Genomic DNA, 27,768 nt, shown 5'->3' with positions numbered 1-27,768 from the left:
TCTTTTTTTTTTTTAAAAAGATGACCGGTAAGGGGATCTTAACCCTTGGTTTGGTGTTGTCAGCACCACACTCACCCAATGAGCTAACCGGCCATCCCTATATGGGATCCAAACCCATGGCCTTGGTGTTATCAGCACCGCACTCTCCTGAGTGAGCCACAGGCCGGCCCTTAAGTGATTTTTCTAAGGTCACACAAAACAATATGACACAAGTATTTAGAACATAAAGTGCTTAGAACAGTGTCTGGCACATGTAAGAGGTTTATACACATCTCAACTGTTATTATTGTCTTATTTAATTCTCACAACCAGCTAATTACTAGACCCACTTCACACACGGGAAACTGAAGCTCAGAGAGATGAAGTCATTTCCCTGAGGTCACCCAGCTGCCAAGTGGGAGACCTAGAATTTGAACCTAGGCAGTCTGATTCTGGACCCTCAAATCAAACCTCTTGCAATGCTTTTGTAATGTGCAGACTACATCCTACAGGCCAAATCCAACCTACCACCTATTTTTGTATGGTTTTTACATTTTCAAGTGGCTGGAAAAAATCTTAAGAAGAATATATCATTTCACATGAAAATTATATGAAATTCAAATTTTAGTATTAATAAAATAGTCTTTTATTGGAAGATAGCTACACATTATTTATGTACTGTTTTTGGCTGTTTTTGCACTGTGGCAGAGTTAAGAATTGAGACCATCTGCTTCTCAAAACCTAAAGCCTCACCTATTTGCTATCTGGTCCTTTGCAGGAAAAGTTTGTTCTATACCAGTAGTTCTCCAACTTGAGCCTCCATCCACGTCACGTGAACAGCTGGGGACCACAGTTTGAGAACTGCTGCTGCACGCTATTCTGCCTTCCCATAAGCAAGTACCAGGCCTGAGTCAGTGAGTGCTGTGCCCTAGCACCCAGTGCAGGCTGTGGCACACAGAAGGTGCTCAAGTGTATGTTGAATGAATCAGTGAGTCCACATGGGCCATGGCGAGAAGTGGAACTTCCAAATTTTACATAAGCAGACATAGGAAGGACACCAAGCCCTGGCTCTGTGATCTGAGGGTACCTGGCATCCAAGCTGGAACCTAATAGTCACCCAATAATTCTCAGGGACAAGGGACACTTAGGAATGTGATCTAGCCAAAGGGCTGCAACAATCCTAATTCTATCACGTTTCTGGTGCAAGGTATGAGGAATCTGTGAGGCATCAGGCAAGCCTTTTACTAGGGTTGGGCACACAGCTTAATATGTACTGCAGGCTAGACTGTCACCATTCCCAGACTGAGTTACTGGGCCTTTGAGCTCAAAGTGCTCTGAGCTATTTATGGGTAGCTTGAAGAGATTGTGGGAGAACAAATCAATATATAAAACACCCATCCATTTATTCAATAAACATTTATTAGGCACATGTGGTGTTCCAGGTGCCATTCTAGGCATTGGGGATACAATAAGGAACAAAAAGAAATCCTGAAGCTGACGTTCTAGCTTTATACGTTCATTAAATATCTTTATCCCCAATTTACAGTTGAATCTAAGGTGTAGAGAGACCTTGGAGGTTTCATAAAGATTATTAATATAAAAAAAGATTATTAACATCAATGGCAGCTGTAGAGCCCTAGCAACTTCTCAATCCTGAAGCTTCCCTTCTGGCCTGAGAAACAAGTTCAAGTCCCACTGGTAGACCAAAAACGGTGTGCAGAGTGCTCAGTTTCTCGGCTCGCTCAATGGTTAGGGCGTGAGTGGCCTTAAGCGGGTCTCAGTTGTCACGGTCAGAGCAATGGGCAGCGACGCTGGCCCAGCCCCTCCAGAGCGCCCAGCCCCTCATTCCCGGCCGGCCCCGCCCCCGCGATCACGTGACGCGTGGGGGTTTTCCCGTTCCCCTGGCGTGACGTCACGAAGGAGTCCAGGCCAATGGGCACGCAGGCCCGCGGCGCCGGGGAATTCCGCCGCCCCGCCCCCGCCCGCCGCTCGCCCGGCCTGGCCCGGCGCCCCCCGCAGCCCCGGGCGCCGCGCGTCCTGCCCGGCCTGCGGCCCCAGCCCCTGCGCCGCTCGCCCACCCGCGATCGTTCACCGGACCGTACCGCCCGGCCGCCCGGCCTGCCCGCGTGCGTGCTTTGGTCTGGGCCGGCCTCCGAACCGTCTGTCCCCACTGACCGGGCCATGCCGAGTCGCCGCGTCGCCAGACCGGCCGCTGCGCAGGAGCTGGGGGCCTTGGGTAAGCGGAGCCGGGGTTCAGGAGAGAAGTCTTGGAGCGGGGCTGGAGTTGCGAGGGTTCTGGGGGTCCCTGAGTAGTCTGGGGGGTTCTGCAGGAATCTAGAGGTTTCGCGGGGAGAGTATGAGGGTTCCGGGGACACTGTATTAGAGGGAAGGTAGGAAGCAGGGGATTGGTGAAGGGGTCCAGCCCAAGGTACGAGCGAGGCGTCCCACTAGAGAGTGAGAAGGGGGCGGGGCCTGACCCTGAGGCAAAGAAGGGGGCGGGTCCCGACTTAGAAAGGAGAAAAAGAGGAGTGAGGGGGCGGGGTCTGACCAAGAGGAGGAGAAGAGGGCGGGGACTAGCGCAAATAAGGAAGAAGGGTCCTACTCGGAGGGCTGAGGGGGCCGGGCCTAACTCTGGCAGAGAGAAGGGGAAGGGCCTGTTCGGAAAAAAGAAGGGCGGGGCCTGACGCAGAGAATGAAGAGGGGGTGGGGCTTGCCTCGAGAGGGAGAAGGGGACTTGCTTGACAACGAAAAAGTAAAGGGTGAGGTCTGGCCTGTGAGGAGGGGCTGGGAACTTTCCTATCTGAGGTTGAGAAGGGGTCCTCCAGGCTCGAACTTAAGGGACAAAAGGAACGGGGCCTGAGTGTGATAAAGGGTGGGGTGAATGACAAAAACTAAAGGCCAGGACTTGTCCTTGAGTTAGGGAAGGAAGCACGGCTAGACCCTGCGGGTGGTAAGGGGGAGGGGCCTGATCTAAAGGGGCGGGGCTAGAAGAGGAACGGGTGGGACTTAGGAGATCCTCTGGTCCTCTCGCTGCCGTCCATCACCTTCTGAGACATGCTTCCGTCTCTGCAGGGTCGGCTGACCTCTCTTCGCTCTCGCTCGCCGTTTCCAGGACCACGGGTGAGGAGCCCTCCACAGTTCCTGCACGCCTGCATGCGCAGGATGGTGTGGGGGCGGCCAGTGGAGAAGGAATTGGGCCTGCCTGTCTGTGGGGTTCGCCGAGGTCCATCTCAGCTTTCCCTTGACGGGCTGTGTCCCTCCCTACCCGTTGAGATGGGCCCCCTAGGTGTGCCTACCTCCCCGGCGATTAGGAGCTTGACAAGTAAAACTAACCTTATTCACATTCTAAGAGGAGTCCTCTTTAGAGATGGGATAGCAGAGGGTAATGATGGCCAACTTGGGCATTGGAGCTGGGGTTTACATGCTGGTGCCTCCACTCCCTCACTGTGTGAATACTGCAGGTCTCTTCCCCAATCCTGGCCTCAGTTTTCCTCAACTTTATTTTTCTATTTTTTACTTTTTTTAAAAGATGAACGGTAAGGGGATTTTAACCTTTTACTTGGTGGTGTCAGCACCACGCTCTCCCAAGTGAGCTAACCCGGCCATCCCTATTACAGAGATCTGAACCCATGGCCTTGGTGTTATCAGCACCACACTCTCCCAAGTGAGCCACGAGCCGGCCCTCAGTTTTCCTCAACTTTAAAATTGGCATAATATAAGTGCCTTGCTTTAAGGGGGATTGAGAGGATTCAATGACTTGATACAGGTAAACTTTCAAAGTAGTGTCTGGCACACAGTAAAAGTTCAATAAATGTTAACTGTTAGTGCTAATGGTATAATAATAATATCATTATTAAGTAGTCTATAATGGCAGTTTTTAAACTGTGCATCAGAATCTCTTGGAGGGCTTATTAAAAGACTGTCAGGCCCTAACTTTTAGAATTTCTGATTTAGTAGGTTTGGGATGGGCCCTAAGAGTTTGCATTTTTACCAAGTGCCCAAGAGATGCTGAGAACTACTGGTCTACAAGGTCCCTCAGCCTGTGTCATCTGAAATTTAGTGCTTCCCAAGGAAATGCAGAATCTTGGCCAAATCACAACACCCTCTCTCATAAATTTGCTAGTATTTGGAGGGCAGGGATGGAGTCCTGTTCTTGTGGATACTCAGTGGTTCTGTTTGGCTATATCTGAGCCTTTCTCTGGAGGTAGAATCTTGGGATGGACCTCAGAAGTGCTCGCTTAGTCATGGAGGAGGTATGGCAGGTTCCCCAACAGATCTGTGAGTTTGGGGACTGATGAAAAATGGGAGATGGCATCAGGGACAGGTACTGCCAAAGTGCTGGTTCTAGGCAGGAACAAGGTGAGACTTTCCTGGCCTGAGACCTAGATCTTTGGTTTCAAATGAGAGTAACTTCTCACATCATCCATTCAATAAATATTTATTGAGCACCTCCTGTTCTGTACCTGGTGCTGTTCTGGGCAGTGTTGGGGACACAGCAGTGACTGAGACAGCCCCTACCCTGCCCTCATGGTTCCCTACCTTGAAGCAGAGGCAGACATATAAATGACAAATTAAATGTAGGACCATAAAATGTGGTAATGGCTACAAGGAAATTTGGGGGTTGATGATATTAAATAGCAGAGTGGGGATAGGAGAACTAGTGAGATAGAGTGGGAGGGAAAGTTCCTTTCATTTTGATCGGCCAGACACATGCTGGGTCTGGGGATATGATGAGGATGGGGTAGACATGTTCCCCACTCTTCAGTGTTCATAGTCTATAGTAAGAGACAGATATGAATCACAAGGTAACACAAGGTCAAGTTAAATCCTACTCAGTGCCATGAAAATTGTAAAACAAACCTAACTTCAGGTAACTGGAATGGGGGCCTGGGGACTATCTTGATAAAGTGGTCAGGGAAGAACTGTCTAGGAGATGACATTTGTGCTGGGGCTCGAAGGAGGAGGAGGAGACCATGCAAAGAACTAGGGGAAGAGCATTCAGGCAGAGACCAGCCTGTGCAAAGGCCCTGAAGTGGAAAATATATAGTCAGTTTTCTGCTCTCACATCTGCTCCCACGTGGCCCGTCCTCGCTACCCCTGAATGATGGCAAATCTATGTGGTGAAATTGGGCTGGCGGGGGGGACTGTTATTTAAGCAGAGCCTTGAATAAGGAAAGGAAGTTCTCAACATTCTCCATCATATCTAAGAGGAATTTTGATAATAAGAATAATAGCTAAGCTTTGAGTGTGTAGAGTGGTCAGATCCTGTGCTAAGCAGTTTACCTGTGTGATCCTGAATCCTCCTGAGGTAGCTCAAACCTCATTTTGTAGAGGAGGCTCAGAGAAGTTAAGTGACTTGCCCAAAGCCACACAGCCAGTGAGTGACAGCTGAGATTCAAACCAAGTCTTTGTGACTCCACACCCCATGCTCTGAAACTATTCCTTACAATTTCCCCATTTCACAGACAAACCAAGGCCTAGAGAGGGGAAGGGATTTACCCAAGTTCATAAACAATGTCTTCCAATACCTTGTTCAATAGCAACTAGCAGTTGTATAGCACCTACTATGTGGCAGTTCTAAATGCTTTCCATGTATTATTATTTAAGCCCAATGAGGTAGGCATTATTATTGTGTCTATTTTATAGATGAAAAAAATCAAGGCACCAGAGGTTAAGCAATGGGCTCAAGACTACACAACTACCAAGTAGCAGAGTCAGAATTTGAACTGAGGCAGTTGCTCCAAAGCTCCAGCCTCTGCCACCTGGGACTCAGTCTTCCCCTGCAGCCTGGGAGCTTCTTGAGGGGCCAAAGTCTAACTTGTCTTTGGGTCCCCAGGTTCATATAGCACTGATGCCAAAGGATTTTCCAAGTTGAAGTGACTTGCCAGTGACCAAGAGCATGTCCCTTCCTCTCTCCCAGCCTCAGTATCCCCATCTGCCAAGTGGGGACCTTGGCACCCTACTCATTCACAGATCACATGAGATAAGGAGTGCAGGAAAACTGCCTTCCATTGAGCAAAGGTCTAGCTACCAGGAGCCACTCCCTGAGAGCAGAGGAGGAGGACAGATCTGGCAGCAGGGCAGGTCTGTGTTGATAAATCCCCAGCCAGTAGCCAGCGGCCAGTGTAGGCAATCTTGGCTGGGGCAGATGGCTCTGGCCTGCCCTCTCTTGCTGTGTGATCCCAAGGCTTGCTTGCTCCCTCTGGACTTGTCCTGTCTGTGGAATGATGAGATGTTGGTTTCAACTTCTCCACAGACCCTTCAAGGGTTAAGCTTTTCTGGGGAGGTGATAAGGGGCTTCTCTGAGGACCCAGCAATACTGTTACTTCTCCTTCAGGAAGCAAGGGCTAATCCAGGATTTCAGTTGGACACTGCTAGGGGACTGGGTTGAGATGCAGAGCAGGAGGCTTCCTGGATTCAGATCAGCCTCCTTGGATCTTCAGACACCAACCTGTGACCTCTGAGGACCAAGGATGGACTTTAGGGAAGGAATGCCCCCACAATCTGTTTACAATCCTGGGTGTTCATTTTCTTCCTGGTGATAAGACCCTTTGCTTTTCCACAGATTCCCAACAATGCTTAATAATTTTAAAAATGTTTTTTAGGAAACATTTGGCTCAGTTTGAGGATATTCTGACCCTAGGACCCCAAAATCAGAGGCTAAAAGAGAGTAGGCCAGAAGGGGAATATGGGGTTTGGGGTTTGGCTCTCCAGTGAGTGGGAGCCTGGGGATTCCCAGGATGGAGGAAGGGGGAAGGGTTATAGGGTGGACAGGGTTGGGGAATATGTCTTAAAAGATGAAAAGTCTTGACCACTTTCTGGACCTCACCTTTCTCTTTCTCTTCCTTCCACAGATGAATTGGGTGAGTATCATGAGGCAGGTTTGCGGGGAAGCTGAGGAGTCCAAGTGCCTACAGAGGGAGGGGGTCTCAGCCTTCCTTGTTCAATGGGGACACAGGGTGTCATGTTGTGATGTCCAGGACTGTAGGGGGATTTGAATAGAGTCATGCTCCCAAGGTACTTAGCAGTGCTTGACACTTGGAAAACACTCAGCATATGTTAGCTACCTTTAGTGTTACTAGTACTACCATTAGTGTTATTACTACTACCATCATTGTTCATTCATTCAGTAAATGTTATTGATCCCCTACTGGTCAAGTACCAGGCACCCTACTGTCCTAGGCACCGGGGATTCAGCCAAGAACAAAACAAAGTCCCTGCCCTCATGAAACTGATTGTCAAGTGGGGGAGACAGGAAAATAAATAAATGAATGAGATAATGTTAGATTAGACTAAAGGAGTGAAGGAAATTAACAGGAAGAGGGAGAGATGGCCTGGGCAAAACATTAGATCTGGCCTTTCTGAAGAGGTGACATTTGAGCTGAGACCGAAAGGTTGAGAAGGAGCCAGCGTGAGGTGAATGGGGAAAAGTGTAGAAAAAGCAGTTGGAGGAGCAAGGATAAGGCCCTGCAGAGGGCGAGCCTTGGTGGGTGCAAGGAACAGAAAAGAGGCTGGATCAAGGGGAGAGAGGGGTGGCAGGAGACAGTGAGGCCCAGGACAGCAGAGACCAGTCCATGCAATGCTTCATGGCGAGGGTGAGGGGTGTGGGTTTTTGTTTTTGTTTTGTTTTTCTGAGATGAATGGAGTTTAGGGATGGTTTTATGCAGGGAGGGTGTTGACTTTGACTCTAAGGGAGATGGGAGCTATGGGAGGCATCTGAGCAGAAGAGGGACAGGCTCAGATATAAAATCCCTCTGGCAGCACGTGGGGGACAAACTGGATGGGGCAAGAGCAGGAACAGGCAGCAGAGAGCTGGCGACTGCAATGGTCCAGACCGGAGGTGATGGAGGGTAGACTGGGTTGTGGTGGGGGGGGGGGGGCGGGTAGCGGTGGTGGGAAAGTGAATATATCTTTGAAGTCCAGGCATAGAGGTAGAAGAACTTGACATAGCAGATGTGGGTCATGAGCAATTAAAAAAGACCCTTCTAGCTTGAGCACTGGGTGGTGGGTGGTGCTGTTTTCTGAGATGGGGAGGGCTGGAGGCAGAGCAGCTGTTATTCTTGTTACTATGGAAAGGGACAAGATCAAGGGGGACCTGCTAGTAAGCCCTCACCTTTAATTAGGTGAGAAGTGGCAGAGCAGGTGGATTCAGGAGTAGTAGGGAGGGGAGTGGATGTGGGGGGTTGAGGAGGAGGAACCAGGAGGACCCCCAGGTTTCTGGCTTCAGCAACTGAGGGATGCCGGGGCTGTTTGCGAGCACGAGGGCAGGGGCTTTGTCGTGTTGGGAGCCGAGGCCCGTGCGCCCACCCCTCAAGCAGTAGGTCTTGAAGAAATGAATGGGATGGAAAACGTCTTGGGGGTAGTCAAGCCTTTTCTTTTAGAATCTGCGTCACCACCAGCTTTTGCTTCTCCCACAGAGATCATCGACGAGTACATCAAGGAGAATGGCTTCGGCCTGGAGGGGGCGCAGCCGGGCCCGGGCGAGGGGCTACCGCGCCTGGTGTCGCGCGGGGCGGCCTCCCTGAGCACCGTCACCCTGGGTCCCGCGCCGCCGCCGCCGCCGCCGCCGCCGCCCCCGGCCACGCAGCCGCCCTGGGGCTGTCCCCTGGGCCGGCTCGTGCCCCCCGCCCCGGGCCCGGGCCCCCGGCCGCACCTGGTTATTACCGAGCAGCCCAAGCAGCGCGGCATGCGCTTCCGCTATGAGTGTGAGGGCCGCTCTGCCGGCAGCATCCTCGGGGAGAGCAGCACCGAGGCCAGCAAGACGCTGCCCGCCATCGAGGTGGGCCCGGGAAGGGGCGGGGCTCGGCTTAGCCGCGCGCGGGGTTCTTCTGCGTGCGTTTGCTGGTGTACTTGGTGGTGGTTATTATTATTGCTGTTGGTATTGTTGGACCAGGTGATACTATCACCTAATCCAAAAGGTTCGAAAGGGCATTCAAAGAAAGGCCTGCTTCCCGGCAATTGGGCAGTATGAGCAAAATTGCTATCGCTCCCAAAGGCATCGTAGCCGCTTGGTTCACGAGTGAGGCCTTAAGAATCAGAGTGCCTGGGGCTGGCCGGTTACTCTGTTGATTAGAGCGGGGTGTTATAACATCAAGGTCAAGGGTTGGGACCCCCATACCGGCCAGCCCCCCGCACCCTAGCCCCCCCCAAAAAAATCAGTGTCTGGGTTTGAATACTGCTTCTGCCATTTTCTAGCTGTGCAGATTTGGGCAAGTTACTCAGTCTCTGTGCGCCTCAGTTTCCTCCTCTACAAAATGAGATAATAATAATCAACCACATCGGGCTGTTGGGAGGATTAAATGAGTTAATTATAAATGCCAAGGGCCTCTTTTACAGGACAAGTGCTCAGTAGAAATGAGCTGATGAAACGGTATTATTATGATGATTATCATTACTCTTAGGCCCTGCCGTTCCACTTCTAGGAATTTACCATGTAGCTATTTGGTGAAATTTGTCACATGCACCTGGGTGAAAAGAGGATACAAGGTTATCCATTGCAGCCTTCGTTGTATAGCCAGGAATTGGAAACTTTAATGTTCACCAGTAGGGAACTGCTGAAATAAATTATGACCATCTACACATCAGAATCCTTAGCAGTTATAACAAATATATCTGTGTATGTGTGCAGATAAATATAAATACTTATAAGTTAATGCGAAAAATTTAGAAATGAAGATGTTCCCTAGGTATTGATGTAGGAATATTTCCAAGATATATTAATAATCAAAACAAAAAACAAACAAACAAAAAAACAACTGAGGTACAAAACCCCTGTATAGGGTGTCCCATTGCTTTTTATGATAAGAAAAAGGAAAAATTAGAATATGTATTTATATTTACTTGTCTATGTATATAGAAACTTTCGAAGGAAAAACCATAACAAATAAAGGTGACTGCTTTTTGTAGGGGTACTGGGATGGATTGATAAGATACAAGTAAGACTTTTAACTATATATATCTTTAGTTTGTCTTAAAGTTTTGAATCATAAGACACGGTTCAAAACTTTTTAAAAATATAAAGATTCATATTAAATTAACAGAATTAAAATTAAATTAAAAATTTAAAAAGTCCCCCACTCCTGTCCCCAGCCACCATGCTGTCCCCCGGAGAAAACTACTGTTACCAGTATCTCATGTATCCTTCCAAGAGTATTGATGATTACACAGGAAAATACATACATATATACTATCCCCCTTTTTGTACATAAAGGCAGCATACTAAATATATACTGTTTTGTGCTTTGCTTTTCTTAAGAATATGTCTTGGAGTTCAGCTTATATCAACATGTTTAAAGCTGCCTAATTCTCTTTACTGTTGTATTCTGTTGTGTGAACATGTGATAATTTATTGTGCAAATCTCCCATGGGTAGGCATTTAGGTTGTTTCCCATCTTGTGCTATTACAAGCAGGGCTGTAGAGAACAACTTGGTTTATCTATCATTTCACATGATAACTTCTAGAAGTGGAATTGCTGGTAAAAAGTCATTTGATGGATTTTGCCAAATTACCCTTCATGGTTGTTATAACAATGGTTGTTTTTCCTGGTGTTCGGGAGGCCTCCCCTATATGGAACCTTCATGAACTTCTGGATGTTTGCACAAGTGATTATTGAACATGAATTGAGTACCAGTCATTCCACCAAGCCCATGTCTGGCCCCAGATCCTCCCTGGCCTCCAGCTTCTTTGCTGGTCACCAGCTTTCAGCCTCTTTTAAATTTCCCCCCACAAGGCAGCCAGAGGAGTCCTTTAAATTACATATCTATTCCTCTCCCCTGCTTAGAACCCTTCCTTGGCTCCCCAGTGCCCTCAGGAGGAAGCCCAAGCGCCTCCTTGGGCCTCCAAGACCTCTTGTTGTCTGGCACCTACTGGCCCCTCCCAGCCAGCCCCTCCTCATTCACCGTCTTCTGGCCACTAAGCCATGCTGTTCCTTCTGCCTGGACTACTTTTTTCCTGCAACCTGGTCACCGCCTACTCACTCTTGAGGCCTCAGCCACCTCAGGAGCACCTTCCCTGACCCCCACGTCGGGTCTGAACTTTCAGTGGCAATGAGGTCTCCTGGTTCCCTCTCCCTCTCCCTCAAGGGGCTTTCTACTCCTAAGTTTATTCGGGTGATGAGTGAAGCAGTCGTTTGTCTTCTCCCACCATGGAGAAAGTAGCCAACATAGTGGTTACAAGGATGGATTTTAGGGTAGAAAGTCTTGGTTTGAGTCCTGCCTCTGTCAGTTATGAGCTGAGTGAGCTGGGGCCAGTCCAGTGTGTTTCTCGGCTTCAGTTTCCTTATCTGCGAAATGGGAATAAAGCTTCTGCCCTCAACAGTGTCCTGTGAGGACCCAGGGAAATTTGCAGTGGGCAGTGCCCCTCTTTTTCTGCAGCCAGGTTATTGTAGTTGTTATCTGAGTGACTGAAATTTTCTTTTCTTTTGGTGGCTGGCCGGTCCGGGGATCTGAACCCTTGACCTTGGTGTTATAACACCGCACTCCAGCCAACCAAGCTAACCAGCCAGCCCTGTTGTTGTTATTTGATTTGGCTCCAGGCATTGCAGCCCAAAGCAGTGTGCAGTCAGAGGGACGCTCTGGTTAAAAGAGTATTTACTTTGAAATGTATATTCCTTGGGCCGGCCTGTGGCTCACTCAGGAGAGTGTGGTGCTGACAACACCAAGGCCATGGGTTCGGATCCCATATAGGGATGGCCAGTTAGCTCAATGGGTGAGCGTGGTGCTGATGACACCAAGTCAAGGGTTAAGATCCCCTTACCGGTCATCTTTTTGAAAAAATAAAAATAAAAAGAAAGAAAGAAATGTATATTACCAGCCACTGGCTTTTTAGGAATGGAGTAGTTGCAGTGCATCAAGGGGCAATTTTATAGCCCCTTATTTTTCTTTAAACATTTTGTCTGTTTTTCCTATTCGAGAAGGGATTTTGTTTTTAACTTTATGTCCCACCTTTTTCTTTTTTGACAAATTTTAAAGCAACACAAAATAGCCTGGCCAGTTAGCTCAGCTGGTTAGAGCACAGCTTTATTACACCAAGGTCATGGGTTTGGATCCCCTTACTGGCCAGTGCCAAAAAAATATATACAAGAATAGTGCAGTGAACACCTTTTGCCACATTTGTTTTCTCTCTCTCTCTCTCTCTCTCTCTCTCTCTATCTCTCTCCCTCTCTCTCTCTCTCTATATATATATATATATATATGTAGACATTTATAGAGGGAGATTTGAAAGTAAGTCGGATGACACTTCACCCATAATATTTCAGTGTGTACCTTCGTGAGAACAAGGACATTTTCCTAATGTAGGACCTACGTAATGACAAAACAATTATCACACTCAAGAAACTTAACATTCATACAAAGATATCAGCTAATATCAAGTCGGTATTATCTCAGTTGTCCCCAAAATATCCTTGACAGCTGTTGTTTTTGTTATTCGCTTGTTTAATGTCCAGTCCGGGATCATGGGCTGTGTTTAGTTGTCAGGTCTCTTTGGTATCTCTTAACCTGGGTCAATTCTACAATCTGTCCTGGTGTTTTGTGACATGGACATCTGTGGGTAACAGGTCAGATGTTTTGTAGAGTGTCCCAAATTCTGGGTTTGTTGGCTGTCTGCAGATTAGATCAGGTTATATATTTGGCAGAAATACTTCAGTGGTGATGCTGTCGCCTTCTCAGTGTCTCACATCAAGAGACACAAGATGTCAGTTTGTCCCAATATTGGTGATGCAGAGTTGTATCCTGTGGTTAAACTGTCAACCACCAGGTCTCTCCTTGATAAAGGTATAGCTTTACCTTTGTAACTAATAAATTTTCTATGGGGTGATAGTTTGAGACAGTGTTTTCCCCAACTTTTAATTTCTGAATCTTTCCAGGCAGTTGTTCTGGTTTGGTGTTGGTTTTGATTTCCAAAAGTTAGAACAGTAAATGTTCAACAATAGGGGATGACCTATCTCCAAGTCTAGATTAATAATTGTTATCCCTATCTTTCAGAGGAGGAAACCAGGGCTTAGGGAGGGTAAGTTACTTTCTCAGGGGCACGCAGCAAACTTACTCTAGTAATTACCACCATTTACTACGTGCTTCTGTGGGCCAGGTACTTTGCATGCTTATTGATACCCATTTTACAGACAAGGACAGTAACACTAGGGAGGTTTATTACACAGATGGCCAGTGGCAGAGCCTGGATTTGGTGCCAGGTCTGACTTACTCCAAGGGCTATGTCTTATCCGTGATCCCATGTGACATCTAAAAGATTAAATGCTTTCAGCCCTGGAGTCTTCATGAATCCTGAGACTTGATTCTGAGCTTTTCAGAATCTGCTAATATTACAGTGGGGAGCTGGTTAAATGAATGGTTTTATCCCTATCTGATCAAGTGAAATTTATGGACAATATTACCTACCTCTACTCACAGTCACCCCCAAACTCCATAATTTCTTTCTTTTTTTTTTTTTTTTAAAAGATGACCGGTAAGGGGATCTTAACCCTTGACTTGGTGTGGTCAGCACCACGCTCACCCAAGTGAGCGAACCGGCCATCCGTATATGGGATCCGAACCCGGGGCCTTGGTGTTATCAGCACCGCACTCTCCCGAGTGAGCCACGGGTCGGCCCGAAACTCCATAATTTCTGAACTACAATAAAAAGGAGAAATAAAAGGAATTTAATGCAGCATATATAAGCAAATTTATTTCAATATGTAAATGCTTGGGCATAGCCCCACAGGATACATAAAGAAGGTGGTAGTTGTTTGCAACACTATGTAGACTCCTTGTTAATACAGTAGCCACACATGCAGCCTGACCTAGCAGTGTGGACTTGGTGACTTAAATGCCATATGTACGGGGTTGTGGTCAGTGAGGGGATTTTCCAAGGCAGTGAACAACTCTTGGTCTAAAAAAATCCAGTCTTCTCTCAATTAACATGGTGGTTGAAGTCCTTGAAAATTCAGTGGATATTAAAATTGTGGGAAGAAATACTATTTATATAAAACTGGGCTAAGTTCCGGACTCTGATCATTTTAAACACTTTATTACTGATGTGAATGTTCATTGGTACATTCAGAAGGCTTGCAGAACATGGGACAGTTGTATGGGACTGTCCCTTGTATTACAAACTGTCTAGCATCTCTAGTCTTACATACCTGCCTTGGGTCCCCATCACAGTGACAACCAAAGTTACCCCCAATATCCCATATGCCCTCTAGAGGGCAGCACTCCCCCACTGAGATTCATTAATTAATTGTGTTTTATAGGCTTGAGCTTTAAAAGTTTAGAGCATCAGATCCCCCCACCAGCCAGCTGCCAAAAAAAAAAAAAAAAAAAAAAGAAAGAAAAGTTCAGAGCAGGTTTTAGAGGGTCTTCAATGCCTGTAGAGCCCAGCCAGTGACCCAGAAAAGCCAAGTGGCCAAGTGGGTCTGGCCGTAAGTGGGGCTGGTTTCTATCCTGTGCCTGCTAAGCAAGAATTTTAGCCCCAGAAGGGCTGGCCGGTTAGCTCACTTGGTTAGAGCATGGGGCTGATAACACCAACGTCAAGATTCCTTTACCGGCCCACTGCCAAAAAAAAAAAAAAAAAAAAAAAAATTCAAAGAATGTTTTTGAAATTTTGAAGAATTCTGTCACCAGTTTCCGTAACTTACTTTCTTTTATTTATTTATTTATTTATTTTGGCGGCTGGCTGGTACTGGGATCCAAACCTGTGACCTTGGTGCTATAGGCTGTGCTCTAACCTACTGAGCTAAACGGCCAGCCCCACACACATATTAATGTGTATATTTTGATGAGTTTGGATGAAAAAAGTGTTTAACCTACAAAAAAGTTAAAAATAATACAATAAGCACCTGTGTACCTTTCACCTATATTTACCAGTTGATATCTTGCTACATTTGCTGTATCTCTTTTCTCTCCATGCACCTGAACACACACTTGCACTCACACACATATGCACATTTTTTTTGCTGCACCATTTGCAGATTAGTTGTAGATATCAGGTTTATTTCACCCCTAAATACTTCAGTGTGCTTCTCCTAAGAATAAGCTCCTCTGCAGCTACAATACTGTTATTACCCCTAGGAAAATGAACAATAATACGATAATATCATCTAATATAAGACCATATTTCAATTTCCCAATTGTCCCCAAAATATGTTTTATAAAGTTGTTTATTCCTCTTTAATCCAGAATCCAATCAAGGATCATTTGTTGCATTTGGTTGTCATATTTCTTTAATCTCTCTCCTTTTTTAAAAAATTGAGTTATAATCGATCAGATCTTAAGGGTACATACAGCTCTATGAATTTTCTATAGATATACACTGTTAACCACTACCTGATTAAAAAACATTTTTTGTTCTCTTTAACCCCAAATGTGCTGCCCATCTGTTTATCATCTTTTACAACACTGAAATTTTGACATGGTGACCCTCAATTTGGGCTTGTCTGATGTTTCCTCAAGATTAGACTCAGGTGATGCATTTGAGGACTATCACAGCAGTGATGTCATGTGCTTCCCAGCACGTCCCATCAGGAGGTACCAGGTCATTTTGCCCCAATATTGGTGATGCTGAGCTTGATCACCTGGTTAAGATGGAGTCCACTAGTTTTCTCCACTGTAAAGGTGCCTTTCTTCCCTTGTAATAAGTAAGTTATCTGTGGGTGATACTTGGAGACCTTGTTGCATCCACTTTTTTAAAAGTCTGAGTGACCAAAGAAAGCACATTTGTGGGGCAAATGTCATGTTATGAGTGCTCCCTCCCATCAGTGGGAAGCGTCCAGCTTAGGATCTTAGAGGGGTCTTAAGCAAACACCCTTCCATCATCCTGGTGAAGGAGTGGGGAGAGGGTTGGGGAACTACAAAGGGAGGCCCCTGGGAGTTTGGATGGGTGCAGGCATCTGTGATGGGACCCTCAAAGAGCCCCTGTCTTCCTGCAGCTCCGGGATTGTGGAGGGCTGCGGGAAGTGGAGGTGACCGCGTGCCTGGTGTGGAAAGACTGGCCTCACCGAGTCCACCCACATAGCCTTGTGGGGAAAGACTGCACCGACGGCGTCTGCAGGGTGCGGCTCCGGCCTCATGTCAGCCCCCGGCACAGGTACCCGACCCTGGACCCCTGACCCCCTCACCCTGCTCATGGAGATTCTGAGGGGCTGGATCACCCAGGGAAAAACCTTAGAACACAGGGCAACTTAATCAAACCCTCCCCACTGCATCTCCTAGATGGGGAGACCAATACCTGGGGGCTGTGGAGGGCCTCACTTAGGCCTGGAGCTCTGCCATGCATACATTCACACACATTCTATTTATTCCCATTCTGTAGAGGGGGAAACTGAGGCTCAGAGAGGCTAAGGAGCACAGACAGTCGATAGCAGAGCTGAGATTTAACTTCAGACCTGACTTAACTGCAAGGCCCACTCTTTCTCTCACTTTATGGTTTATGAATTTTTAATAAATAAAAGATTCAAAGGTTCAGAAAGGATGTACAATGAAAAATAAGTTTCCTTCCATCTTTGGCCCTCTAGCTACCAGTGCCTATTCCTGGAAACAACTAAAGATACACCATGTATGAGAGGTTTTCAAAAAGTTCATGGAAAGATTTATATTATCTTTTAATTCTATTTTTTCATGGGTTTTTTGAAGTACCCTCAAATATGCAAGCAAATGTGTGTGTGTGTGTGTGTGTGTGTGTGTATTTCCTCCTCTTATAAATGGTAGCAGACATTTGTACCTTGTTTTTATGTTACAGTACAACTAGGAGATCATTCCCTATAAGTACATTTAGAGCTGCTCTATCCTTTCTTATTGGCTGCATAGTATTCCAGTGCATGGATATACACCATTAGTTGAATAAGTATTCTATTAACGGGCACCTACGATGGTTTCAATCTGTTGTTCCATGACTAACAGTGCTGCAATTAATTGCTTTATATGTGTGGCATTTCTTCTCTAGGATTAATTCCTAGGAATGAAATTGCTAGGTCTAAGTCTATTCATTTATAATTTTAGTGATTTATAAACTTAGTGAAAATGTCAACTCCATGAGAGTAGGGATTTTGTCTCTTTTATTCCCTGCTGCATCCCCAGTGCCTAGCACTTTGCCTGGCACATAGTAGGTGCTCAGGAAATATTTGTGGAATGAATGAATACTGCCATGTTGTACACTTTATAGTCCCACCAACAATGGGTGAGAGTGCCTAATTCTCTACAACCTCACCAGCACAGGGTATTTTGAAACATATTGATCTTTGCTGTTTTATTTTATTTTTTTTAAAGATGACCGGTAAGGGGATCTTAACCCTTGACTTGGTGTTGTCAGCACCACGCTCTCCCAAGTGAGCTATCCAGCCATCCCTATATAGGGATCCAAACCCGTGGCCTTGGTGTCATCAGCACCACACTCTCCCAAGTGAGCCACAGGCCAGCCCCTGATCTTTGCTGTTTTGATGAGTGAAGAATAAAAGGCATCTCATGGGTGTTTAATTTGAAGTTTATTTGTTATAAATGAGGTTGGCCAGTGTTTTCATGTGGTAAAGATAAGGCATGTTCCCAGGTCTTCTCAAGAATCCTTGATATGCTTGAGAGATTTGAACCCCAGACCCTTTCTAATGCTGGAACCTCTGGACCTGGGGTGTGTCTTAGCCCGTTGTGGCAACATCTGCTGGAGCCCTCCTGCAGGTTAGGGCTGTACCTGCCCCCTCATGAGTTCTCCTCTTCCCCCCTAATCCCCTCAGCTTTAACAACCTGGGCATCCAGTGTGTGAGGAAGAAGGAGATTGAGGCTGCCATTGAGCGGAAGATTCAACTGGGCATTGACCCCTACAATGGTGAGCTCCACGCCTGGCCTGATCATTCCGTCCTCCCAAACCCCTCACCCTCTCTGTCTACCCTTGTCCACTCACCTTTTCCAGGCCCCACCATCTCCTCCAGCCCCATCACTTCCCTCTTCCCACCAGGGTCTCCACACCCCCCCCAACTTTCCCATATCTCCCCTACAGCCGGGTCCCTGAAGAACCATCAAGAAGTGGACATGAATGTCGTGAGGATCTGCTTCCAGGCGTCGTATCGAGACCAGCAGGGACAGATGCGCCGGATGGACCCAGTGCTCTCTGAGCCTGTCTACGACAAGAGTGAGTCAAGAGTACTGTGTCCATTAGGATAGTACTGTGTTCATAAGGACTGTCCTTGGCTACAGGCTACACTTACAATGGCATGAACCAGCAGGGAGTTACTTATTTTTATTTGTCTCATTAAGTGCTCACATTGATTCAGCTGCTTGGCAATAGCAGGGCACTAGTTCTGCAGTTCTGTGATTCTCACAGTCAGAAGGTGACTGCTACAGGTCCAGACATCATGTTTGTGTTCAATGAATGGAATGGGCAGTGTCACACTGTAACTGCACACAACCATGTGTGCAGTTGTATGCTGGCCATTTCTGAGGCTCAGCATACTATGTAGCCTATGAAAATAGGACCTCCTAGTGTTGTAAAATGCACAGCGTGTACAACTATACCAGGCAGCCCTAGGGAAGAAGCTGTATGCGTAGTAATATCTCTTTCTTTTATAGAGAAAAGAATGTATTCCCCAGAATCCCCTTGGGAGACTTCTGCTTATGTCTTATTGGCCAGAACTTGATCCCATGGCCAACCCTAGTTTCAAGGGAGTCTGGGAAAGCAAATATTTAGGTTTTTTAGCCTCTAGAGGTATGGTCATGGAAGAGGGGACTGAGAATAGCTGTTAGGTTTTAGCCAACCTACAGTGACCACCACAAGCATCAAAATGGAGAGGGATATTAATTCAGTCAGGGCTTTTACGGATGCAAGTGATAGAATCTCAACTCAAATGGGCTTAAGGAAAAAAAGAAGAATGTGTTCGTTCCATTAAGTAAAAAAGTCCAGAGGTGTGTCTGCATTTAGGACCTCAGTGACGTCATTAGGGATTTGTTTCTTTCTTTCTTGGGGGATAGGGGGTGGGGAGATCTGTTTCTTTCTGTCTCTCAGCTATGCTTCCTCCATGTTAAAGTAATTCTTGGCAGGGCCCCCCTGTGGCTATAGGTAGCTCTAGGCTTTTATTTTATGTGCTTGGCATCTCTCCCCAACTCTCAGAGAGAGATTCTTTTTACTTCTGTCACCCAGTTTTATTTATTTATTTTTTTGGCAGCTGGTCAGCACAGAGATCCGAACCCAGGACCTTGGTGTTATAAGGCTGCACTCTAACCAGCTGAGCTAACCGGCCAGCCATTCCTAATACTTTTGCTTAAAGTCTCAGAGCAATCTCTCATTGGCCTGGTTTTGGTCATTTGCTCCTCTCTGACCAATCAGCTCTGGCTGGAGGGAGGTGATGCTGTGATTGGCCAGGTCTGGGCACATGGTCACTGCTGAACTAGAGAGTGGGCTCAGACCTACTCAGTCTATGACTGAGATGGGGAGTGGTCCCTCAAAGGAAAATTGGGGGCTGTTAACTTAAGAAGGGCCAAGACTGCTAAATGGGAAAAACAGCAGGTGTCCACTACAGATTTCAGACCATTCACCTTCCTCTGGAACCTTCTCTGACCCCTGACCCCACCAACTCTCCCTGAGTTCTGAGGGTCTGCTTTTTGGACAGACACTCACCAGACCTCAGCATGGAAGACTTGCAATTGTTCATTAACCTCTCCCGTCTGAGCATTTTCCCCCCACCCAGACCGTGGGTTCCAGAAGGATCGGGTGCACTACTTCCCCATTTCCCACCTTCCTACGCCTAGTGTGGGCATCCCCAGGGTGCCTGGTAACGGTTTGAGGACTAATTCTGATTTTTTCTTATATGCCTTTTCCTCTTGCTGCTTCCCAGAGTCCACAAACACATCAGAGCTGCGCATTTGCCGAATCAACAAGGAGAGTGGGCCATGCACGGGTGGCGAGGAGCTCTACTTGCTGTGCGACAAGGTGCAGAAAGGTGAGGGGCCTAGGGCAGTGAGCCTGGGCCGAGCTGGGTAGCCAGGGAGCCTAGGAGGGTGAGAGGGTAAGGAGGAGCTGGTTAACCAGGGCAGCATTGGAGGGATCTAGAACTCTGGCTTTGGAATCAGACAGACACAGGTGATTGGTTCATTCACTCACTGAGTCACCCACATCCTTGTACAAAGATGGAGGCCTGTCTGTGGGGCCCATGCTGGGTGCTAGACAGTGCCATCATAGAGCTCACTGTCCGGGAGACTCTGATGGTAGTGGTGGAATTGCATAAATAAATGCTTTATGATGAAAACAGAGGACAGGAGAAGTATCTCCTCCACTTCTTTCACATCTGTTCAAATGTCCTTTTCTCAAGTAGGCTTTAAAAACAAAACAAAACAATCTTTCACCCAGGATTGTCCAACTAGGAAGAGGGCAAGAGGTAACCTCCCCTTTTACTTTGCATTTTTCTGTCATGTGACTATATCATAAATATACATCACCACCAACAAAAATAAAGAACTAACATTCATTTTGTTCTTACTGTATGCCACGCTTAGTAGTGAGCATTTTCTGCACATCATTAGATCATCTAATTGCCTAACTGTTCTATGAGGTAGATCCGATCATTATGTCCATTTTACAGATGAGGAAACTGGGCCGAGCCCATGGCGCACTTGGTAGAGTGCTGCGCTGGGAGCGCGGCAACGCTCCCGCCGCGGGTTCGGATCCTATATAGGACTGACCAGTGCACTCACTGGCTGAGTGCCGGTCACGAAAAAACGACAAAAAAAAAAAAAAAAAAACAGATGAGGAAACTGAGGCACAGAGAGGTTAAGTACTTGCTCAAGGTCACAGCTAGTCAGGTAGAGACAGGATTTAAATCCGGGTGGTCTGTGCTGTTCACCATTTCTTCTGGGAGGAAAAATTAAAAAGAAGAAAAAAATTACAGGAAGAGGGTGAAAAAGTAGAATTTGTTTTAAATCGTTCTGTACTTTTTTCTCAAATGAGAGAAAGAGGCAAATTTGGAAAATCATCTGGAAAAAAGCAACTTTCCAGAGTTGTTGTGATGGTGAGAATAAAAATAGTAATAGTAATAATAGATTATGCTTTTGGAGCCTTGGCTCTTATCAGGCATGACATGGATTAATTTGTTTAATCTCTGCACCCAGTCTTCATGTAGAAAAAACCCAGGTACATCAATAGCTGAGATCTCTGGTTACCCAGAGACTTTAGTCTCTTCCCCACTGGGCTCTGTATTCCTCCTTGTCTCGTACAATCTTTCCACACATGGCAGACGGGTTCTTCTTTTGTTATTTAACACATACTGATCGAGTGTCCATTTTTGTCTGGACATTGAGGACAGAGGAGTGAACAAGATATCTGAAACCCCTGTTCTCGTGGGATTCACTTTCTTTTTTTTAAATTTTAATTTATCAATATACAAGGTAGTTGATTTTTATGTCCTTTTACCAGTTCCTCTTTCCCACTTCCCACTCCCCTCTCCCCCAACAGTCAACATCATATCTGTTCACTTGTCTTAACAAGTTCAAGGAATTGTTGTGATTGTTGTGTCTTCTTCCCCCCCACCCCACCCCATTTATTTGTTTGTATAGTGGGATTCACTTTCAGGTGAGAAAGACAGGCTTCTATTTCTTTCTAACCAAGAAATAGAAGTAAAGCATATAATGTGTCTGATGGTGATAAGTGCTAAAAAGAAAAATAAGACTAAGAAATGGAATAGAGAGGAATGACCGCAGGGTCCAGGGGGTGCGATTTTACTTAGGGAGGACCCCGCTCAGGAGATGATATCAGGGCTATGAAGTATCTCTGTGGCCATGTGGGGAAGAGTGTTCCAGCAGAGGGAACAGCAAGTGCAAAGGCCCTGAGGTAGGAGTGGGTCTGGTTGTGGAGGAACAGTGAGGCCAATGGGCTAGGAGGGCAGAGAGGACAGTGGGAGAACCTGCCACAGCCCCAGGGATTGCCCCCTGCCACAAACCTTTCTTAGGTTCTGTGATTAAATAGTTAATGTCTGTCTCCACCACTGGACTGGGAGCTTCATAAGGGCAGAACCTGGGGCTGTCTAAGTTACAGCTGTGTCCCCAGCACTGCCCAGTCCAGGGCCAGGCATACATGAAGTACTCAGGAAAATAAATTATTATTTTTCTAATTGTTTTTGTTTGGTTGCAAGGTTCATACTTTAAAAAAAAAAAAACCATTTTATTGGTAACACCAAAGTCAAGGGTTTGGATGGATCCCCATACCAGCCAACTGACCAAAAAAAAAAATATATATATATACATATATATATATATATATATATATATATATATATATATATGAAACCATTTAAACCATTTAAAATGTATACTTCAGTAGCATTTATTACCTTCACAATGTTGTGCCACCATCACTGTCTAGTTCCAGAATATTTTCATCACCCCACAGAGAAACATCATACCCATTAATTGGTCCTTATTCCTCCTATTCCTAGTCCTCTCTCCCCCTAACACCTGGCAGCTATTAATCTGTTTTCTGTCTCTGGATTTGCCAATTCTGGACATTTCATGTAAGTGGAATAATGGAATCATATATTATGTGGCCTTTTGTGCCTGACTTGTTTCACACAGCATATTTTCAAGGTCTATCCATGTTGTAGCATGTATCCGTGCTTCATTCCCTCTGATGGCTCAGTGATATTTCATCATATGGATATACCAAATTTTGTTTATCCATTCATCCATTGATGGACATTTGGGTTGTTTCTGCCTTTTGGATATTGTGAATAGTGCTGCTGTGAGTATTCCTGTACAAGTTTTTATATTTGAACACGTGTCTTCAATTCTTTTGGGTGTATACTCAGATGTGGAAGGTTCTCATAAAATTTCGAATGAATGAATGAACACCCAAAGGGTTATTGGATGGCTCCTCTGTGCCATGCCCTGTGCTGGGGAGTGCCATGATACCACAGTAACAAAGACAGACATAGGCCCTGCCCTCACAGGGTTCTCAGTCCAGTGGGAGTCCTCTGGGAGAGGACTCTTGGAAGCTTGCATCAGGTTTCATCTGGACTTCACTCCAGGCATCTTTTCTTTTTGCTGATTGTGCTTGGTACAACAAATTATAATTTGTTATTTGCTATAACAAACTATAGCTGTGAGTACAATTATATGCTAAGTCTTGTGAGTCCTCTTAGTGAATCAGTGAATCTGAGGGTGGTCTCGGGGACCCCTGACATGATGGGGATAGTAATTCTACCTACCTTTTAGGTTGTTATAAGGATTAAATGAGATAATATATTAAAAAATATATATATATATAAAACACTTAGTGACTGGTACGCAATAGGTGCTCAACAGAAAGTTAGCTGCCACTATGATTAGTTTTATTCTTAGGAATATTAAGATTGATTTGGGGGAAGCTGAGCAAGTTGGGGGCCCAGTGGGCCAGCTGTCCTGGCTTAGCGGTTGTCCCTACTCTCCCACCAGAGGATATATCAGTGGTGTTCAGCACAGCCTCCTGGGAAGGTCGGGCTGATTTCTCCCAAGCCGATGTCCACCGCCAGATTGCCATTGTATTCAAGACGCCGCCCTATGAGGACCTGGAGATTGTTGAGCCTGTGACAGTCAATGTCTACCTGCAGCGGCTCACCGATGGTGTCTGCAGCGAGCCGCTGCCCTTCACATACCTGCCTCGGGACCATGGTAAACATAGCAACCCGGGGTGAACCACTGACCTAGAGACTAGGTCTTTGGCCTTGCTTGGGACAATCCAGATGGGGAAGAGGAAAAGGCAGAAGTAGAATGTAGACTTGGAGCTACATAGACTGGGGTTCAAATCCCAGCTCTGCTCCTTACTCACCGTGTGAACTTGTCTTCAGTCTCCTCCTGTGCAAAATGGAAATAATAGCACCTGTCTTATGGCATTTGGGGAGTAGTTAATCATTCATCCCCTCAGTATGCCTGCTAATGCCTCATCTTGTGGTGGGTAGTGCTGGGGACATAGTGGTGACCAAGACAGCCCCTAGCCCTGTCCTCATATGGCATATAGTCCTGTGGTGGTGGTGGGGACAGTCCATTCCTACACAGTGATGACCAGAGTGGGCTGGAGTGGAATGGAATTGCTCAAGGGACTCAGATTGCCCCAAATGGGCACCTGACTCAGCCTAGGGGGTCAGGGAAGGTTTCCTGGAGGCGGGGAGAGCTGAGCTGAGGACAGGAAGATGCGTAAGCAGTTCTCCAAGGAAGTGGTGGGATTTGAAAAAGAGTGTTTTAAGCAGTTGGAACAGCAAGTGCAAAAGTCTTGAGGCAGGATTGTGCCTAGGGTGTTCCAGGAACAACAAAGAGGCCAGTGTGGTTGGAAATGAATTTCAATTTTATTCTGATTGGGATGCGGACATTTATTTGCATTGGTTGGTTAAGAACCATAACAGCTCAACAACTTCAGAAAAGTTCTCTATAATTAATTATTAATTAATTACTATTATTGATAGATTACTTTTTGTATGTTTCTGGTATCTCCTGAACAGACAGCTATGGTGTAGACAAGAAGCGGAAACGGGGGATGCCCGACGTCCTTGGGGAGCTGAACAGCTCTGGTGTGTCCCCTCTGCCCCTTTCTACACCCAACCCCAGGTTCCTGGGAGGGGATGACTGACCCCACTGCCCTGCCCCACCCCAGGCTGGGGAGGAAGGGCTGTTGGGGTTGAGAGGTCCTCATCTCTGCCTTCCCTCAGATCCCCATGGCATCGAGAGCAAACGGCGGAAGAAAAAGCCAACCTTCTCAAACCACTTTCTGCCCAGCCACGGCTCAGGTGGGTCCTGGCTCCACATAAGCCCCTGCCTCCTGCACTGGGCTGAGCCTGAGCTGCATCCCTGCTTTTCTAGCCTCTTCACACCCTCCAACAAGGCTAGTGACTCATCCCTTCTACAACATAAAGTGGAAAGAATAAGAGCTCTGGAGACAGGAGAGTCTGATCTCCTCTGGGCCATTTACTTGCTGTGTGACCTTCTCCAAGTTGCTCCATCTCTCAGAGCCTCAGGGGCTCCTCTGACAAGTCTCACCACATACCTACATCACTGGCCTTTTGAAATTTAATGTATTTCTTTTTACAGCACTATATGACAGGTGCATAACTGCTTTGTGTGTATTTACTCATTTAATCTGCATAATCACCTGTGAGGTGGGTGCTGTCAGTCCTCCCCATTTTACAGGTAAAGAAACTGAGGTCCAGAGAGGTGAAGTCTCTTGCTCAAGGTTATGCTGCAGCAGATCTGTAGTGGAACAGGGAGCTGAACCTGGGCCTCTGTATAAATGAGTGATGATGGATGTGAAACAGGTAGCAGGGAGTAGATGGTTGATAAAGAGGTTGATTGTTGGAACCAGCCAACCTTCAATTCAGAGCCTGTCTCTATCCTACCACCCTCTGACCCTCTACCCCCGCCTTAGGCTCAACTCACATGCCAGCCTCCAGTTCCCATGAGGCCTCCTCCCACCCAGTGACCACCAGCTCTAAGAACACTGCCCCTGACATCCCAGCTACCCCAGGGCACCCAGCTCCCAGCCAGCCACCACCCACTCAGAGTTGCCTGAGCCTGGACCACTCTAGACAGTCCCACCATGGAGGTTTGATGTGCTACCTGTTGTCCCCACTCACTTGCCACTGGTAACCAATGCCCACAGCTCCACTCCTAGTAACCACCAGCCCTAGCCCACTCCACCAGCCTGCCATCTTCAAACCCCAGAGCCCCCTTCCATTCATCTATATTCCCATCACCCCAATTTTCCAATGTCTAAAGCTCCCCTCCCTCATCCTTGGGGCAAAGCCACCATGGCACTACAGTGTAATGGTTAGGAGCATGGCCTCTACAATCAGACTGGGTTTGAATTATGAGTCCACAATTGGGCAACTGTGTGACCTTTTTGAGTGTCAGTTTACTCATCTGTCAGATGGAAACCCTACCTCTTAAGGTCCTTTCCAGAATTTAATGAGATTATGTTGTACAGTTATTTATTATAGTGACTGCACAGAGTTAGTGCCCAGGAGATGTTAGGAACTTGCCTGTTAGGAATACCACCTGTGTTTGTTTTGATCTTGTTTAACTGCATTCACAGCAAAACCCAAAGTAACAGGGGCTTCAAGAGGATAGAACTTTATTTCTCTTCTCACATAAACACTATCCAGAGGTAGGTGTTCCAGGGATGGTCTGGTGGCTGCATGATCATCAGAGACCCAAGCTCCTGCTATTTTCAATTAGTGGTTTCCATGTCATGGTCCAAGGTGGCTGTTGTAGCTCCAGCCATCACACCTACATTCCAATTAGCAGAACTTAGTCACATGACCATATAAGATGCTACAAGAGAGGCTGAGAAATAGAGTCCCAGTAGGCCCATGTCTCTTTCCGAGATAAGTGTAACCAGCATTTGCTGATGAGGTTTGTCTTGTCTCAGAGAGAGAGGGAGAAAGCCTCTCATGACACATCATTTTACCCTCCAGTTTTGGAACTGGTGACTTCTCAACTTGGGTCTCTCATGGTGTGGAGATTTTACTTTTGGGGTTGTGTCTCTATTTTGGGAGGCTTTGAAGCCTCCCGTCCTTCCTCATTGTGGGGAAAACTCCACAACTCTGCAGCATGATTTCAACCCTGGCTCCACAACTCACGAGCTGTGTGTGACTTTGTTATTTTCCCTCAGTGCCTCGGTTCGCACATTAAACGAGAATGGTGATAGTCCCTACTGGTAGGTTCTCCTTGGAAGTAAAGGAGGCCACCACGATAACCTGTTTAGCATGGGGCGGGGCATTTGAGTTGTGGGACTGGCCAGAAGTTGGTTTTAAAGCGCACCACACTTCTCTTTTCTCGTTCCCTAGGCCCATTCCTCCCACCGTCAGCCCTGCTGCTGGACACAGACTTCTTCCCCGGCACCGTGTCCCTGCCCGGTCTGGAGCCTCCCGGCGGGCCTGACCTCCTGGACGACGGCTTTGCCTACGACCCCGTGGCCCCCACGCTCTTCACCATGCTGGACCTGCTACCCCCAGCGCCGCCACTTGCTAGCGCTGTCGCTGGCAGCGGGGGTGCAGGGGTCGCAGTTGGGGAGCCCCCTTGCCCCGAGCCGCTGACGCTGGACTCGTACCAGGCCCCGGGCCCCGGGGACGGAGGCACAGCCAGCCTTGTGGGCAGCAACATGTTCCCCAACCAGTACCGCGAGGCAGCCTTTGGGGGCGGCCTCCTGTCCCCCGGGCCTGAAGCCACGTAGCTCCCGCGGTGTCAGAGGAGAGGTGCTTGGTTGGGGGAGGCGCAGGGGCGTGCGAACACAACCGGAATGTTCAGCACCCCCATCCCCCTGGGCCACCCTTGGTCAGTTTTCCGATCTCCTCATTCTTCTTAACCGGACATCTTCAGCGCTGGCGGGAAGCACCGTAGCTATAGGTGTTTCCCCTTGAGCCCATTTTACAAATGAGAAAACTGAGTCTGGAAAGGAAAGGGGCGTTACTTCCGTGTACTAGCTTGTTAAAGCTGCCTCAATCCCCCAAGTGGGGCACCTGCTCCAGCCGGATTCCGGAAAGACTGTATATATGAGAAGAGGGGGAAGATCCCCAGCCTTCCTTCCCCAGACCTAAAGGTGGAGGGTAGGTTGGTTGTTCAGAGTCTTCCCAATAAAGATGAGTTTTTGAGCCTTGGGGGGGGGGTCTCGTCTCTTCTCGGATCGCGAAACACCCCAGTCCGTTACGCAGAAAAGTCTCCGGACTTTCCTCCGCTCCGCCCCTCCCCCTCCTGCCTCAAGCCCCCGCCCCTCCTGCCTCAAGCCCCCGCCCCTCCTCCCCGGCCCCGCCCCCCGTCGACGGAAGCGCGCTCCTCCTCACTCCCTTGGCGCGGCCTCCCACT

The 27,768-nt window shown here is 47.2% G+C and overlaps 1 protein-coding gene across 1 annotated transcript; it reads left to right on the top strand.

The window, feature by feature from the left end:
- Positions 1 to 2,000: 2,000 nt before the first annotated feature.
- On the top strand, positions 2,001 to 27,557 carry RELB (RELB proto-oncogene, NF-kB subunit). Its single transcript, XM_063111821.1, has 12 exons — positions 2,001 to 2,215; positions 3,052 to 3,099; positions 6,834 to 6,842; positions 8,397 to 8,758; positions 15,900 to 16,057; positions 17,694 to 17,785; positions 17,957 to 18,088; positions 19,788 to 19,892; positions 23,374 to 23,589; positions 24,414 to 24,482; positions 24,621 to 24,698; positions 26,754 to 27,557. The coding sequence occupies exons 1-12, from the start codon at positions 2,161 to 2,163 to the stop codon at positions 27,137 to 27,139; spliced, it is 1,710 nt and encodes a 569-aa protein (XP_062967891.1). The 5' UTR covers positions 2,001 to 2,160; the 3' UTR covers positions 27,140 to 27,557.
- Positions 27,558 to 27,768: the final 211 nt, after the last annotated feature.

The sequence above is a fragment of the Cynocephalus volans genome, chromosome 10 (assembly GCF_027409185.1).
Source record: "Cynocephalus volans isolate mCynVol1 chromosome 10, mCynVol1.pri, whole genome shotgun sequence".
NCBI classification, from domain to species: Eukaryota; Metazoa; Chordata; class Mammalia; order Dermoptera; family Cynocephalidae; genus Cynocephalus; species Cynocephalus volans.
Note: the sequence above shows the minus strand (reverse complement) of the source record. Positions and strands in the feature narration are given on the sequence as shown.

Coding starts and splice junctions, on each gene's coding strand:
- RELB (XM_063111821.1), top strand. CDS start 2,161: ATGCCGAGTCGCCGCGTCGCCAGACCGGCCGCTGCGCAGGAGCTGGGG. Junction 18,089..19,787: donor TGAGCCTGTCTACGACAAGA/GTGAGTCAAGAG, acceptor GCTGCTTCCCAG/AGTCCACAAACACATCAGAG. Junction 23,590..24,413: donor ATACCTGCCTCGGGACCATG/GTAAACATAGCA, acceptor TCTCCTGAACAG/ACAGCTATGGTGTAGACAAG.